The sequence below is a fragment of the Apium graveolens genome, unplaced genomic scaffold (genome assembly GCF_009905375.1).
Source record: "Apium graveolens cultivar Ventura unplaced genomic scaffold, ASM990537v1 ctg278, whole genome shotgun sequence".
Taxonomy (NCBI): Eukaryota; Viridiplantae; Streptophyta; class Magnoliopsida; order Apiales; family Apiaceae; genus Apium; species Apium graveolens.
In genome coordinates, this window is record NW_027417795.1 from 153772 (window position 1) to 169082 (window position 15311).

At 38.4% G+C, this 15311-nt stretch overlaps 1 protein-coding gene and 1 non-coding gene across 2 annotated transcripts; both read left to right on the forward strand.

The window, feature by feature from the left end:
• Positions 1–225: 225 nt before the first annotated feature.
• On the forward strand, positions 226–2190 carry LOC141700696 (uncharacterized). The gene is made up of 3 exons (XM_074504401.1): positions 226–415; positions 687–1036; positions 1132–2190. Exons 1-3 carry the CDS (start codon positions 226–228, stop codon positions 2188–2190), a joined length of 1599 nt encoding a protein of 532 aa, XP_074360502.1.
• Positions 2191–10297: 8107 nt separating this feature from the next.
• Positions 10298–10404, forward strand: LOC141700698 (small nucleolar RNA R71). Its single transcript, XR_012566461.1, has one exon. It is a non-coding gene; the product is annotated as a small nucleolar RNA R71 (small nucleolar RNA).
• Positions 10405–15311: the final 4907 nt, after the last annotated feature.

A 15311-nucleotide genomic window follows, 5' to 3' on the forward strand; every position in this document is an offset into this window, starting at 1 on the left:
GCAATTAGCCCTTTCTGAACCTGATTTTCAAGGTTGGGAGCCAGAGGACGATGATGAATCTAGTGATGACCTTTTTGAGCCATACAATGAAAATGAAGATGAAGATTCTGAGTGTGAGGATGAGGAAGGAAATTCTAATAGGGGGAACAAGTTACTAGGGTAGTTGTCCCTCATTATCATGTTGCTAGGGCGCCATGGTTTATCACCGAGGAATACACAGCTCCTATGGTGGATAATCGTAACGACATGTATCTCGATTGGGATGAAGACCATGTGGACCTATATCGTAAACGTTTATTTCCTGATAAAGACAGCCTCATAAATGCAATAAGGAAGGTTCATATAGCGACTGATAGGAACTATGTTGTGACGAAAAGTAATAAGTCTAAGTTAGCTGTAAAGTGCACGGAGACGGGTTGTAATTGGAGGCTAACGGCCTCGAAAAAAAGACACATGGATGTTTTGAGAGAACTGTTATTAAAGATCAACATGTTTGCATGGTCAATCAACCGTTGCAGGATCACAGAAAATTATGTGCAAGACTGATTTCGAAGCTTGTCAAACCACTTGTAAGTGAATTTCTCGCATAATTACAAATCTTAGTTATAAAATGTTAAATATGTTATTTGTATTCTTTGCGGAATTATTTTTACATGTACTTAATGATTGAATGCCACTGGTGATAGAGACTCCTGAAATACCAATAAAAACAATCTTGCCACTTGTCATCAACGAATACAACCACCAAGTTAATTACAAGAAAGAATGGAGAGGGAAGCAAATAGCAATTGAAGAAGTATATGGAAGCTGGGCTACAACATATGAAAGTCTTCCAATATTCTTCGCAACAATCTTAACGGCTAATCCCGGAACTGCTGTTGAGATTGATGATGTTCCTCATTCTGAAGAACGGGGTACGTCTGTTTGCAATTGTATATTTTGGTGTCTCAAAGCAATGATGGATGGGTGGAAATATGCACGACCAGTCATTTCAATTGACGGAACCTTCTTAAAGGGAAAATATTTGTTGCTATGGGTGTCGATTCAAACAACCACCATTATCCCTTGTGTTATGCCTTGGTAGATGAGGAGACGTATGAAAATTGGTCTTGGTTTTTGAAACTTTTGCAGAGACATGTGTGCCAACAAAGAGTCGGCGTATGCATAATTTCGGACCGTGCAGCAAGCATTATCTCTGCAATGAAAGATCGCAATAATGGATTCGTTGAGCCATTGGGCATTCATATATTTTGCCTATTTCACGTCAGAAGCAACTTCAGTTTGAGGTACCCAGGCAGTGAATTACGAAAGTTTATGTGGAAAGCTGGAAGTACCACGCAAATTTGGAAACATGACGCATGTATGAAGAGTATTGGTGAGATATCCCCTCCAGCGTTGGAATATCTTCGCAGAATACCGGCCGAAAAATGGACATTGTGTTACAACACAAATGGTTATCGTTTCGGTCAAACTACCACAAACATCATGGAAGGGTTCAATGGAAACATACGACGGGCTCATTTCCTCCCAGTTACTGCAATGATGGAGTATCTATTCTACAAGACTGTAAGAATTCTGGACACACATCGAAATATAATTGAGGATAGCATGCAAAGGGGGGAAGAATTATGTTCACGTTCATCAGCTATGCTTTCTAAGATAGAAACCAAGGCAACCGCACACATGGTAACAACTTATAGTCGTATGCAAGCGATGTTCAGTGTACGTACACAGCAGTACATGCACAAAGGTGGAGTAAAGGGAGGCAATACGCAGGTTGGTAAGCTAAGAGAGCGAAGCTGCACCTGCAGAAAATGGGCAACACATCATATGCCATGCTCTCATGCAGTTGCGGGGTGTATGAAAAATAGCATTCAGTGGAAGCATCTCAGTGAATCTTGCCACTACAACCAAGAACAACAAAAGTTATATATGCCATTAATATATCCACTACAACCAACTGAATATTGGAACTATCAATTACCCCTCAAATGGAAAATATATGGTAAGTTGGTGGTCGATGAGTCCCTCAAGAGGAAGAAGAAGAAACACGGTGAAAAGGGGCAATCCGTGAGAATAAGAACGGAGATGGATGCTTCACATACGGCTAATAAATGCAGCGCCTGCCATCAAGAAGGTCACATAAAACGAAGAAAGAAATGTCCATTGCGTCCGCCTACACAAATCTGATGTTTTTATTTTCACTATCATATTAACTTAATTTTCATGTCAACTCATAAGGTGGATGTACACAATCTTAAATTAATGCAAATTCAATTTTAAAAACCCTTACAATAACATAAAATCATAACATACTAACATCCCTTACAACATTTTATGAAATTGCGCTAAACAACACGACTTGTACAAAAAAACTAATATAATCTGGTTTCTCATTAAGGATAATCTAAATCAACAAGATATTAAATGAATTTTTTATTTACGGGAATACAATGTTCTTCACTTTTACAAAAAGTAACAAAATAAATTCGACTTGTCAACTTTTAAAAAGTAAAGTCGACTTGTCAAATAAATGCATAGAACATGCCATGTCCGAATCTTCTCACAATTATTAAAAGTTAAAATAAGTACTGTGTGTACTTAAAGGAACTGCACATTTCATAAATTCACAAGAGTACTCACATGCAATTTTTTAAAATGATTTGACAACTCAACTTTTGTTCTCACATAAACGACACTAATTAATAATGTCATTTTCAAATTTATTGCCCCAATAACATCAATTATTTGAGCTTTCCTAACTGCACGTCTACATATAACAGGCTGTAACAATGTAAAATTATGCCTATAAATAGCTGCAAAAATTTAAGTCATCAACTAAATTACCTCCTCCCCCTTTCTAGTGTTACATTTCTAAATTTTGAGACTGCTACACTCAGGTTATGAACAAGGGCAAGGGACATGCAAGTTCTGATATTCATAAATAGACCGAATCTCAGGCATCGATTGAAGCTCAACGAGCAGAAATCTGGCTTGTCAAATAATTTATTAGAAGAATGCGAGGTATAAGGGCCGCAGAACGGTATTCAGTCCGTGACGATGAACAGTTTGTTGGCTATGGGGAAATGCACTTGAAGTTTATGAAATCAATGGTCGAGTATGAAGAAAACATTAAAATGAGTTTCAACGCTGGTCACATTTCAAAGGAGGAACATGATTATGAGTTAAAGCAAATGTCTCGACACTACCATTTCATGGAGGACGAGCTTGAGATGAGGAAAAAGGAATACGAGGATGTAGTCGCAAGGTGTAGGGCTGAAAAGATACGTGAAGAACACCAACAGTGGGATACAAAATATGTGAAATATATTTTCAAACTTGGAGATTTTTCTCAAGGCCACGATGATGCTGGTATGGCTACAACCATATGTCATGGCACTCAGGGCCCCCACCCATGCCCATCGCGTGATACTCGGTCGAGTAGGTTGTTAGGGCGATAACACGCGCTAATAATACACACAAGTATACGCGTTCGCAAGTAATATAGAATACTTTCTAGTTCGTTCCCTCAGAGACTCGGACAAATTATTGTTCAATTAAACTCACTCACCAATGTATCATTACTTCTCAATGTTAAGACACTAACACTTAGAATTATTGACTAAATATTAACTACTTAATTAATCACTTAATTAACACTTCGAATTAACAATATTAAAACACTCATGAGATCACAATTTCATTACTACTTCCTTCAATAGTTATTGTTATTACCCTTAGCATGCAACAGTGATGATATTAATCGAATAACACGAAACTGATAAAAGCCAACTCTCATTGTACTAATACCATTCTACCAAACATCCATAATTAAGATAGAAGTTGAATATGCATCAATTATGTTGAGTCCCTATATGTCTACATAAATTGACAACATAATGATTTAAGCGCAAGTTATTCCCTTTTGATTACACAGGGCAAATAAAACTGTTAGAGTTACCCACTAATCATGCACATCATACATGAACCAATGCTAGCATGGCAAGTTCTAAATCTTAAGATCCACCGTCGCTTCACAAGAGATTAACACCCTATCTTATATGTTCGCGACGCACATAAGACGAATACGCACAACCAATACTAGATATCATACAATCATCACATACTAAGGTATTAAACAATTAACTAAAGAATTCCATAGCAAATCCGTTACGACCCCATGATCACGATTAGCCCATGATAGCACTTATCGTCATCATGGGTTCATATGAAAACATGATAAATAAACAAAAGAAAATAATAACTAAACTAATTATATTAAACCAGAGTACGTCACAAGAGTAATTAGGTTCAAAAGTAAGAAAACTAGCATCCAACGTTACAACGAAATAAGAATCACAAGAAAATATGCTTCCTCTTCGTTGCGGTGTGCTAAAACGGTCTTCTTCCTTATCTCCTTCGCTCCTTGCTTAATACAACGATCCAACCTTGTGAAAACGTCTCCAAATCTACTTATATAATAGTCCCATAAAACTCAGATTACATAGAAGTTGGAAGCCAAACAGAAGTGGAAGTCTAAAACAGATTATTATTTTTCCCGACCCTGCGCGGCCGCTCAGCATAGCTGAGCGGGCGCTCAGCCTTCTGCGCGGCCTCTCAGCATAGAGAGTAGCACAAATCAAATCCAAGTGACGATACTCATTAGTTCCTGTCCTGAAGGTCCAAACTGTGCCCGGCCTACAGAGAGTAGCACAAATCAAATCCAAGTCAAAATCCTCAGCAGTCTTCTCATTCCAGTTCTCCTCCTCGGGCTTCCTCTCTCGCTGCCCAATCACACGGCGAATCGCCGCTGGGTGATAATCAACCGTCAGCCTTCGGACCACAGAAAACCCATTCTTCTCAGCCTTCGCGTTCGCATAGAACTCGCGAACCACGCTCATCGGTACTGCTTCAGGCGACTCACAGAAAGCTATCCACCCCTTCTCTTCAATCATAGGTAGCAACTCACCATCCCTCCCCGATGGTAAAAACCCCCTCTCCTTCAGAATCGGCTTCCCAAAAGCCTAGTGTACTCCTCCTCCGCAGCTCTGTCATTCAACCAAGGCCTCGCAGTAGTACCCCTCGATGAATCAGCAGTAGGGACTGTGCTGTTGCTATCAATAGTCCTTGCTCTCTTGGGTGCCATTGAATCTGAATAAAAGTGCTTGAGAATAGTGTTTTTGTGTTTGGGAGAGAGTTTGAGTGTAGAAAGTGTGTGAGAGATGTATGGGATAGGTGTATGTATATATAGGGTATGGATTAGGTTAAAATAAGATTAGGAGTGAGTTTGAGGGATAAAATCATAGGGTAATGGGGAAAAAATCGTGGGTAATGGGGCTGTAATTTATTTTTTGATTTTCTGATTTTTTTGGATTTTTTATGAACTAAAAAAAAATTCTGGATTTGGAGACGTTTTCACAATTTTTTCGAGCCCGATTTTTCTAATTTTTTTGTGGTTTTGGATAGGTTATTAACTTCTAAGGGTTCCTGTAGCAACAAATCACGGGTTGCCTCCCACGCAGCGCTTCTTTTTCGTCATTAGCTTGACGTTGCGTACCTTCCTCAAGTTGACAATAAAACGGCACTAACCACTTCTCGGTTTGCCGTATCCTCATAGTAGTGCTTCAAACGCTGACCATTAACCTTGAATGCTTGGTCCGGATCGTTCTCAAAAATCTCCACCGCTCCATGTGGAAACACAGTTTTGACAATAAAAGGTCCAGACCACCTTGATTTCAACTTCCCAGGAAAAAGTCGGAGACGAGAGTTGAATAAGAGAACTTGTTGTCCCGGCACGAATAACTTAGGATGTAGCTTCCTATCATGCCACCTCTTCACCTTTTCCTTGTACGTTTTGTTATTCTCGTACGCTTGAAGTCGAAATTTATCAAGTTCATTAAGCTGAAGCATTCTCTTCTTACCAGCTGCATCTAAATCCAGGTTCAACTTTTTCAACGCCCAATAAACCTTATGCTCAAGCTCCGCAGGTAAATGACATCCCTTACCATACACCAGTTGAAACGGGGATATACCAAGTGGAGTTTTGTATGCTGTTGTGTAAGCCCAAAAAACTTCATCGAGTTTTAAAGATCAATCCTTCCTTGACGGACAAACAACCTTCTCTCGAATGCGCTTGATCTCTCTGTTAGACATTTCCGCTTGACCATTTGTTTACGGATGATAGGTAGTAGAAACTCGATGATTCACATTATAACGCTGCATCATAGAAGTGAACTTACGGTTGCAGAAATGCGACCCTTCATCACTTATGATTACCCGAGGCGTTCCAAACCTTGTGAAAATCTGCTTACGAAGAAAATTCAACACTGCCTTTACATCATTTGTCGGTAGAGCTTTGACTTCTATCCATTTTGAGACATAATCGACTGCCAGCAAGATGTACTGATTATTGCAGGATGAGACAAAAGGCCCCATGAAATCGATTCCCCAAACATCAAAGACCTTGACTTCAAGCATCACATTTAACGGCATCTCATCCTTTCTCGTCAAATTTCCCACTCTTTGGCAACGATCACACCTTAAAACAAACTGATGAGCGTCCTTAAACAAAGTAGGCCAGAAAAAACCTGCTTGCAAAATACGAGCTGCCGTCTTCTCACCACCATAGTGTCCACCATAAACTGTGGAGTGGCAGTCTCGTAATATCCCTTCCGTCTCACAGATCGGGATACATCTCCTGATGATCTGGTCAGCTCCCTGTCTAAACAAATATGGTTCATCCCACATATACCACTTCACCTCATGCAGAAACTTTTTCTTTTGAGCTGAGGTCAAATTAGGAGGCATTATATTGCTGACAAGATAGTTTACAATATCGGCAAACCATGGTTCTTCCTCCTGAACTGCGAACAACTGCTCATCCGGAAAAGATTCGTTGATCAATGTCTTATCCTGTGAAGTAGACTCGGGATTCTCCAATCTAGAAAGATGGTCAGCTACTTGATTCTCAGTACCTTTTCGATCCTTGATCTCTAACTCAAATTCCTGTAGTAAGAGCACCCAACGAATGAGTCTCGGCTTCGAATCCTTCTTGGAAACCAAATAGCGAATGGCCGCATGATCCGTGAATACTGTCACTTTTGTCCCAAGCAGATAAGATCGAAATTTCTCGAAACCAAAGACTATAGCCAAGAGCTCTTTCTCAGTAGTGGTTTAGTTCATTTGGGCCCCATTTAAGGTCTTACTAGCATAGTAGACCACATGAAAGAGATTATTCTTGCGCTGCCCAAGAACTACACCTACCACATAATCACTCGCATCACACATCATCTCAAAAGGCTCTGTCCAATCCGGTGCTGTAATAACTGGTGCAGTGATTAAACTCTTCTTGAGAGTCTCGAATGCCGTCAAACATTCATCATCAAATTTGAAAGGCACATCTTTCTCAAGCAAGTTGCACAACGGCTTAGATATCTTTGAAAAGTCCTTGATAAACCGCCGATAAAAACCCGCATGACCAAGAAAACTACGGATTCCTTTCACAGAAATAGGTGGTGGAAGTTTTTCAATGACTCCCACCTTGGCTTTATCCACCTCAAGACCCTTGCTAGAGACCTTATGCCCCAGAATAATGCCTTCACGCACCATAAAATGACATTTCTCCCAATTGAGCACCAAATTAGTTTCCATACACCTTTTGAGCACGGCACGAAGATTATTCAAACATTCATCATACGAATGTCCAAAGATGGAGAAGTCGTCCATGAACACCTCAACATTATTCCCAATCATGTCAGAGAATATAGCCATCATACATCTCTGAAAAGTGGTCGGTGCGCCACATAACCCAAACGAAACTCTACGAAAAGCAAACGTGCCAAATGGACAAGTGAAGGTAGTCTTTTCCTGATCCTCTGGTGCAATACAAATCTGATTATACCCTGAGTAGCCATCCAGAAGACAATAATACTCATGACCAGCCAACCTGTCAAGCATCTGATCAATAAATGGAAGAGGGAAGTGATCCTTCCTCGTGGCCTTGTTCAGCTTTCGGTAATCCATGCATACTCTCCATCCTGTAACTGTTTGAGTGGGGATGAGCTCATTCTTCTCATTTGCTACCACCGTGATACCTCCTTTCTTAGGCACACATTGCACGGGGCTCACCCAAGAACTGTCAGAAATAGGATAAATGATGCCTGCATCCAGCCATTTCAGAATTTCTTTCTTCACCACCTCCTTCATGATAGGATTCGGTCTGCGCTGTTGCTCAACAGTTGGCTTACTACCCTCCTCTAGCAGAATTTTATGCATACAATATGAAGGGCTGGTCCCTTTGATGTCTGCTATAGTCCATCCAATAGCTGATTTGAATTCTCTCAAAATCCTTAAGAGCTTGTCTTCCTCACTACCTGAAAGGTCAGATGCAATAATAACAGGTAAAGTAGATGCATCACCTAAAAAAGCATACCTCAAGTGTTCAGGTAATGGCTTGAGCTCCAAGGTAGGTGCTTCCTCAATTGATGGTTTGAGCTTTCCTTCAGCATTCTTGAGGTCAGAAGTACCAAGAGATTCAAACGGCATGTCCAGCTTTCGCCTCTAGGGAGAAGCATTCAAAAATTGTAATTGATCGTTGCCATCTTCATCATCACTGTTAAAATCCCCCACTAAGGCCTTTTCTAATGCATCAGACATTAGCATATGATCGAGTTCTGACATAACTGCAGAATCAATCACATCCACTTTTAAACACTCCTCATCTTCTGTAGGGAATTTCATTGCTTTGAATACATTGAAGGTCACATCCTGATCTTGCACCCGCATAGTAAGTTCACCTTTCTTCACATCTATCAAGGTACGGCCAGTAGCCAAGAAAGGTATTCCCAAGATTATGGGAATCTTCTTATCTTCCTCGAAATCCAGAATAACAAAGTCTGCAGGAAAGAAGAGCTTTTCCACCTTGACTAGCACATCCTCCACTATGCCCCTTGGGTAAGTAATAGAACGATCAGCCAATTGTAGAGACATGAAGGTGGGTTTTGGATCAGGCAAATCCAACTTTTTAAAGATCGACAACGGCATCAGATTGATGTTTGCTCCCAAATCACAAAGGCACTTGTCAAATGACAACTTGCCAATGGTGCAAGGAATGGTGAAACTACCTGGATCTTTAAGCTTTGGAGGTAACTTTTGTTGCAGAACAGCGCTGCATTCTTCCGTTAGAGCAACGGTCTCAAGATCATCCAGTTTCACCTTCCTTGAAAGAATACTCTTCATAAACTTCGCATAACTAGGCATTTGCTCCAGAGCCTCAGCGAAAGGTATATTGATGTGAAGTTTCTTGAACACCTCCAGAAACTTACCGAACTGCTTATCCAGCTTTTGTTGTTGCAATCTCTTAGGGAAAGGTGGTGGAGGATAGAGCTGTTTCTCCCCTGTATTACCCTCAGGCAGAGTGTGTTCAACAGTAGTCTTCCTTGGTTCCGCCACTTTCTCCTTTTGCTTAGCTTCTTCATCTCTAACTTCAGCTTCTCCTTCTTTTGCCTTTTCAGCATCAACAACTTTCCCAGACCTTAAGGTAATAGCCTTGACTTGCTCTTTAGCTTCCTTCCTGCCTGGCACTACCATGTCACTGGGAAGTGTTCCAGGTTGACGATTGAGCACTGCATTGGCTATTTGACCGATTTGATTTTCCAAGGTCTTGATAGAAACCGCCTGACTCTTGCATCACAGCTTAAGTTCCTCAAAATCAGCACTAGTAGGTGCAGCTGCACTTCCCTGTTGAGGATATGATTGACTTTGAGCATATTGCTGCGGTTGCTGGAATCCAGGTGGATTGAACTGTTTACTCACACCTTGCTGATATGGTGGCTGAATAGCATTCTGATTATTACCTCAGCTGAAATTTGGATGATTTCTGTTGTTAGGATGATAAGTAGCTGGTACTGGCTGCTGTTGTCGCTGATAATTATTCACATACTGAACAGATTCGTTGACGAGAGAACACTGATCCGTAGCATGCGACCCTGCACAAAGCTCATAGACCATAACTATTTGATTAACTCCATATGCAGCTAGAGAATCGACCTTCATAGACAGCGCTTGGAGCTGCGCTACAATAGCAGTGGCTGTATCGACTTCCAGAATACCTGCTACCTTCCCAAGCATCATCCTCTGAGTTAGGTTTTGATGCTCATTTGCAGCCATAGTCTCGATAAGATTATACGCCTCAGTATAGCTTTTGGCCCACAAGGCGCCTCCAGCTGCTGCATCGAGCATGGGCCGAGATTGGGCCCCCAAACCATTATAGAAACCAGTGATCACCATCCAATCGGGCATTCCATGATGTGGACACTTTCTCAACATTTCCTTGTAGCGTTCCCAAGCTTCGCACATAGATTCTATAGGTTGCTGCGCAAACTGAGTAAGAGCACTCCTCATAGCAGCAGTCTTTGCCATCGGATAAAACTTCACCAGAAACTTTTGCGCAAGATCTTGCCAAGTAGTGATGGACCCAGCTGGTTCAGAATGTAACCAGTCCTTAGCTTTGTCCCTCAGTGAGAATGGGAAAAGCCTCAGTTTGATAGCCTCATCAGTCACGCCATTATACTTGAAAGTACTGCAGATCTCGACAAAATTCCTTATGTGCATGTTGGGGTCTTCAGTCGTAGCACCTCCAAAAGAAACAGAATTCTGCACCATCTGAATAGTGCCCAGCTTGATTTCAAAGGTGTTAGCTTGAATAGCCGGATGAAGAATGTTTGACTGAATGTCATCAATTTTAGGCCGAGAAAAGTCCGTAAGAGCTGGATCGGCCTGAACAATACGATCACCCATGATTACTGGTTCTTTCTGCTCACTTCCTGAATCTGAATCTTCAAAATCTATCTTCTCCGGAATATCAAGAACTTTGTCTGTCTCCTCAGCTATATCTAAAGTCCTCTTGCGAGTACGAGAACGAGTTTGCATAAACGCTCACTAAAGTACCTGAAACACAACCAGAAACAATAAGTAACTAATACGTCTTAATCACTAAGTACTAACGACCAATGATGGTAAGTACATAAACTAAACAAATACGCCGAGTCCCCGGCAGCGGCGCCAAAAACTTGTTAGGGCGAAAACACGAGCTAATAATACACGCAAGTATACGCGTTTGCAAGTAATATAGAATACTTTCTAGTTCGTTCCCACATAGACTCAGACTAATTATTGTTCAATTAAACTCACTCACCAATGTATGATTACTTCTCAATGTTAAGACACTAACACTTAGAATTATTGACTAAATATTAACTACTTAATTAATCACTTAATTAACACTTCGAATTAACAATATTAAAACACTCATGAGATCACAATTTCATTACTACTTCCTTCAATAGTTATTGTTATTACCCTTAGCATGCAACATTGATGATATTAATCGAATAACACGAAACTGATAAAAGCCAACTGTCATTGTACTAATACCATTCTACCAAACATCCACAATTAAGATAGAAGTTGAATAGACATCAATTATGTTGAGTCCCTATATGTCTACAGAAATTGACAACATAATGATTTAAGCGCAAGTTATTTACTTTTGATTACACAGGGCAAATAAAACGGTTAGAGTTACCCACTAATCATGCACATCATACATGAACCTATGCTAGCATGGCAAGTTCTAAATCTCAAGATCCACCGTCGCTTCACAAGAGATTAACACCCTATCTTATATGTTCGCGACGCACATAAGACGAATATGCACAACCAATACTAGATATCATACAATCATTACATACTAAGGTATTAAACAATTAACTAAAGAATTCCATAGCAAATCCGTTACGACCCCATGATCACGATTAGCCCATGATAGCACTTATCGTCATCATGGGTTCATATGAAAACATGATAAATAAACACAAGAAAATAATAACTAAACTAATTATATTAAACCAGAGTACATCACAAGAGTAATTAGGTTCAAAAGCAAGAAAACTAGCATCCAACGTTACAATGAAATAAGAATCACAAGAAAATATGCTTCCTCTTCGTTGCGGTGTGCTAAAACGGTCTTCTTCCTTATCTCCTTCGCTCCTTGCTTAATACAACGATCCAACCTTGTGAAAACGTCTCCAAATCTACTTATATAATAGTCCCATAAAACTCAGATTACATAGAAGTTGGAAGCCAAACAGAAGTAGAAGTCTAAAACAGATTATTATTTTTCCCGACCCTGCGCGGCCGCTCAGCATAGCTGAGCGGGCGCTCAGCCTTCTGCGCGGCCCCTCAGCATAGCTGAGCGGGCGCTCAGGACCCTACTGGAAAATTTCTGAGTTTGCTCCGTTTCTTCGCTGCAATCTGCCCCTTTCTTTCCTCTCGCAATGCTTAACACATGCCAAGGCTTATTCTTGATGATTACTCCTCCGGAATGTAACTTATACCCTGAAATGCACAAATACTAGAAAAATGCATCAAATACACAAAATACTTGATTTTAAGACACCAATTTAAGCCATTTTAAGACGTTCTAAATGGTATAAAATGCCACTTATCATAGGTACGCCTTGACCCACGTAGATGGGGAGGGAGGTCATATGCATACATCCCCTCAGATACAAGAGGATGGGGATGTAGATGATGAGATTGCTAACGAGATTGCAGATCCAGAGTTTGATCATTACGTAGTTAATCTTGCGGACGACTAAATAATTTGAGAACTTCTTTCATTATCCACTTTTCAGTTGCAATGTACTATCCCATTATATTGTAATGTATTTCTCTCATTCAATGTTTACTTATTCAATATTCCTTTGCAATGTAATTTGTTCCCCATTTCAATAGAAAATGCACTCGCAATCTCATTTATTTGTCTACAACTTTACAAGAACTTTTCTACTAACTTAGATAATATAAGCTACCCTGTACTAATCTTTATACATTCATGAATAAATAATTTTCCCAATTTATTGTATTTTTTTCGAGAGTTTATCTAACATTTTCTTTACCTTCTTACCATTTTCGGGTGGCTAAAAAATATTTCTCTACTTTTTTTTCTTAACTTCAAATTTTTTTTGTCAATGTACTGTTGAAATATTAATATATAAAGTTATAAAATTTGGAGTAAATTATTATATTTTCAAAAAAAATAGAAAACACTCTTACTTATACTAGTTCACATTTCATTCTAAAGGACCGTTTTCAGGTGTCAACAAATATATCTTCATTAATTTTTTTCGCTTAAATTTTTCCGTCAAATGATACTTTTACGTCAATATTAGGCAAAAATGAAATTAGCATATATTATACTTATTAATCCTCTCAAAAACCTTGTTGGACAAGATTTTTTTGTACTAGTACTGGTTCGGTTGGAAAACAGGGGAAGAGCAAAGTAAAAATAAATAAATTAAATACACATTACGCCGCAGCAAGAACTCCACGCCACTTCAAGTGGTGTAGTGGGCTAGTTTTGCAAAGTTGTGTTCAGATATGCTAGTTTTGCAATTACTCTGTTCAAGTGACCCAGAAATGCAACAGAGCTACATTCGTATCTGACTATATTTGTGGTAGCAATTATTATGTGTGCTGCAGTTTAGAGCGTCGATTGACTCATTTTTTTTAGCCCGCATTTGACGGGCAGAAACAAGTATAATACACACGATAATTTTAATTTGTATGTAAAACATGTTTTGCATCTTTGATAGTGAATTATTTATCGTTTGTCATTTTTTGTTGTATATTTAGATTTTTAATACTCGTCAAAACATATGATTAGCATAAGTTCACCATTTACGCATGTTTAGTCTTTGTAATCACAGTTCACCATTTACCAACCTCCAACAACTATTATTCAATTAGTATTTATTTATGCTATAATAATATAAAAATACGAAAATGCTGCAGACTCTAATTTTTTTCTTCCCAAAAATTTTCCCAAATCTGATTTATCGCATAAATAGTTGGCAACCTTCATAATAATAATAATATGAGATTCGCATGTATTCGTATGCGATCACAAATCAAAATCAGTCATATGTCAGTCATGTAATTTGTTAAAATTGTTGAGATGATATTTGAGATATCTAACCCTACTCATAAATTTTTTAGAGCAACTAAACAGTATTTGTTGGTCATCCATGCAAACAAAATAATGATAACAGATCAATAATTTCATCTGTTTACTTGATGAAAGCTGTTAAATTAAGTATCTTTGTTTCGAAGGTTGTCTAGGGGATGGACCAAAAACGCGTTTTTTCAAGCTTTCCGGCTTCCTGGTATTGCTTTAGGCTGTTCAGTTTTCACATCTCAAAATTTTGTATTTGTGTTTTGGTAATTATTCTCTATCATTTTAACGGGTCTGTGTTATAAATAATTGAAAAAAATATTACGGTATATCTATTAGATGTGTAAATAATTTTCTTGAATAAATAACATCGCTCGGAAAAAATTATAACAATAAAATATATTTATATGATTTCATATGTTTAAATATAAATAAATAAGTTCCACAAAAAAATAAATAACTAAGAGTGAATGCACCCCTTAAATTTGGCCAAAAATCAATTATATATATACTTCAGATATTGCGGTTTACATCCCACTTCTTTGAAATCCGATCCAAGTTAGCACCTTTTTTGTCAAATTTAATTAAGAGTAGTACTAGGTACTCCAAATATTTCCCCCAAAAATTCCCTAAATAACCTGGTTGACACGTGGATGAATTTAATTCGTGGGCGCATATATGCGGGGTCTCCTATTATTATTGGGAAGATTGACAAATATGCATATGACACATAATTTTTTGGTGTAAAAATTTGGGGTATTTAGCATTTTCCATTTATTAGTTTTTAGCTCAAATTCTTATTTTTAACACCATATATAATCTATTCGTGAAAAAAAGATGAGATATATTGTAGAAAACAACAATTAGGGCTAAATATTTAGGCAAAAAAAAATACAGGTTAAATTGAATTTCGAAATAGAATAATACGAACTGCAATTTTGAAAATAAATATATAAAGTTGAGTATAGACCGAATATAAGGGTTGCAAAATATAATTTGTCCATAACAACACAAGTCAATGTATCTATGTTCATTTATTACAATGCAAGTATATCACGTGCCCCGTGAAATAAGCTTTAAAAATCAAACATCAATACTATACTACTCTTATATAACTAGGGTAAAAACCCGTGCAATACACGAACCTGTATATATATCGAAATAATTTCTCAAATAAATTTATATATATTAAAATAATTTTATAATTTGGAAAATGAGGAAATGTTTTTTTGCTTCATCTTATATTATATATTAATTTTGTAACACCATATATGCTTCTCATGAATCAATTTTTTTG

Coding starts and splice junctions, on each gene's coding strand:
- LOC141700696 (XM_074504401.1), top strand. CDS start 226: ATGGTGGATAATCGTAACGACATGTATCTCGATTGGGATGAAGACCAT. Junction 416..686: donor TGTAAAGTGCACGGAGACGG/GTTGTAATTGGA, acceptor CACTGGTGATAG/AGACTCCTGAAATACCAATA. Junction 1,037..1,131: donor GAAAATATTTGTTGCTATGG/GTGTCGATTCAA, acceptor AAACTTTTGCAG/AGACATGTGTGCCAACAAAG.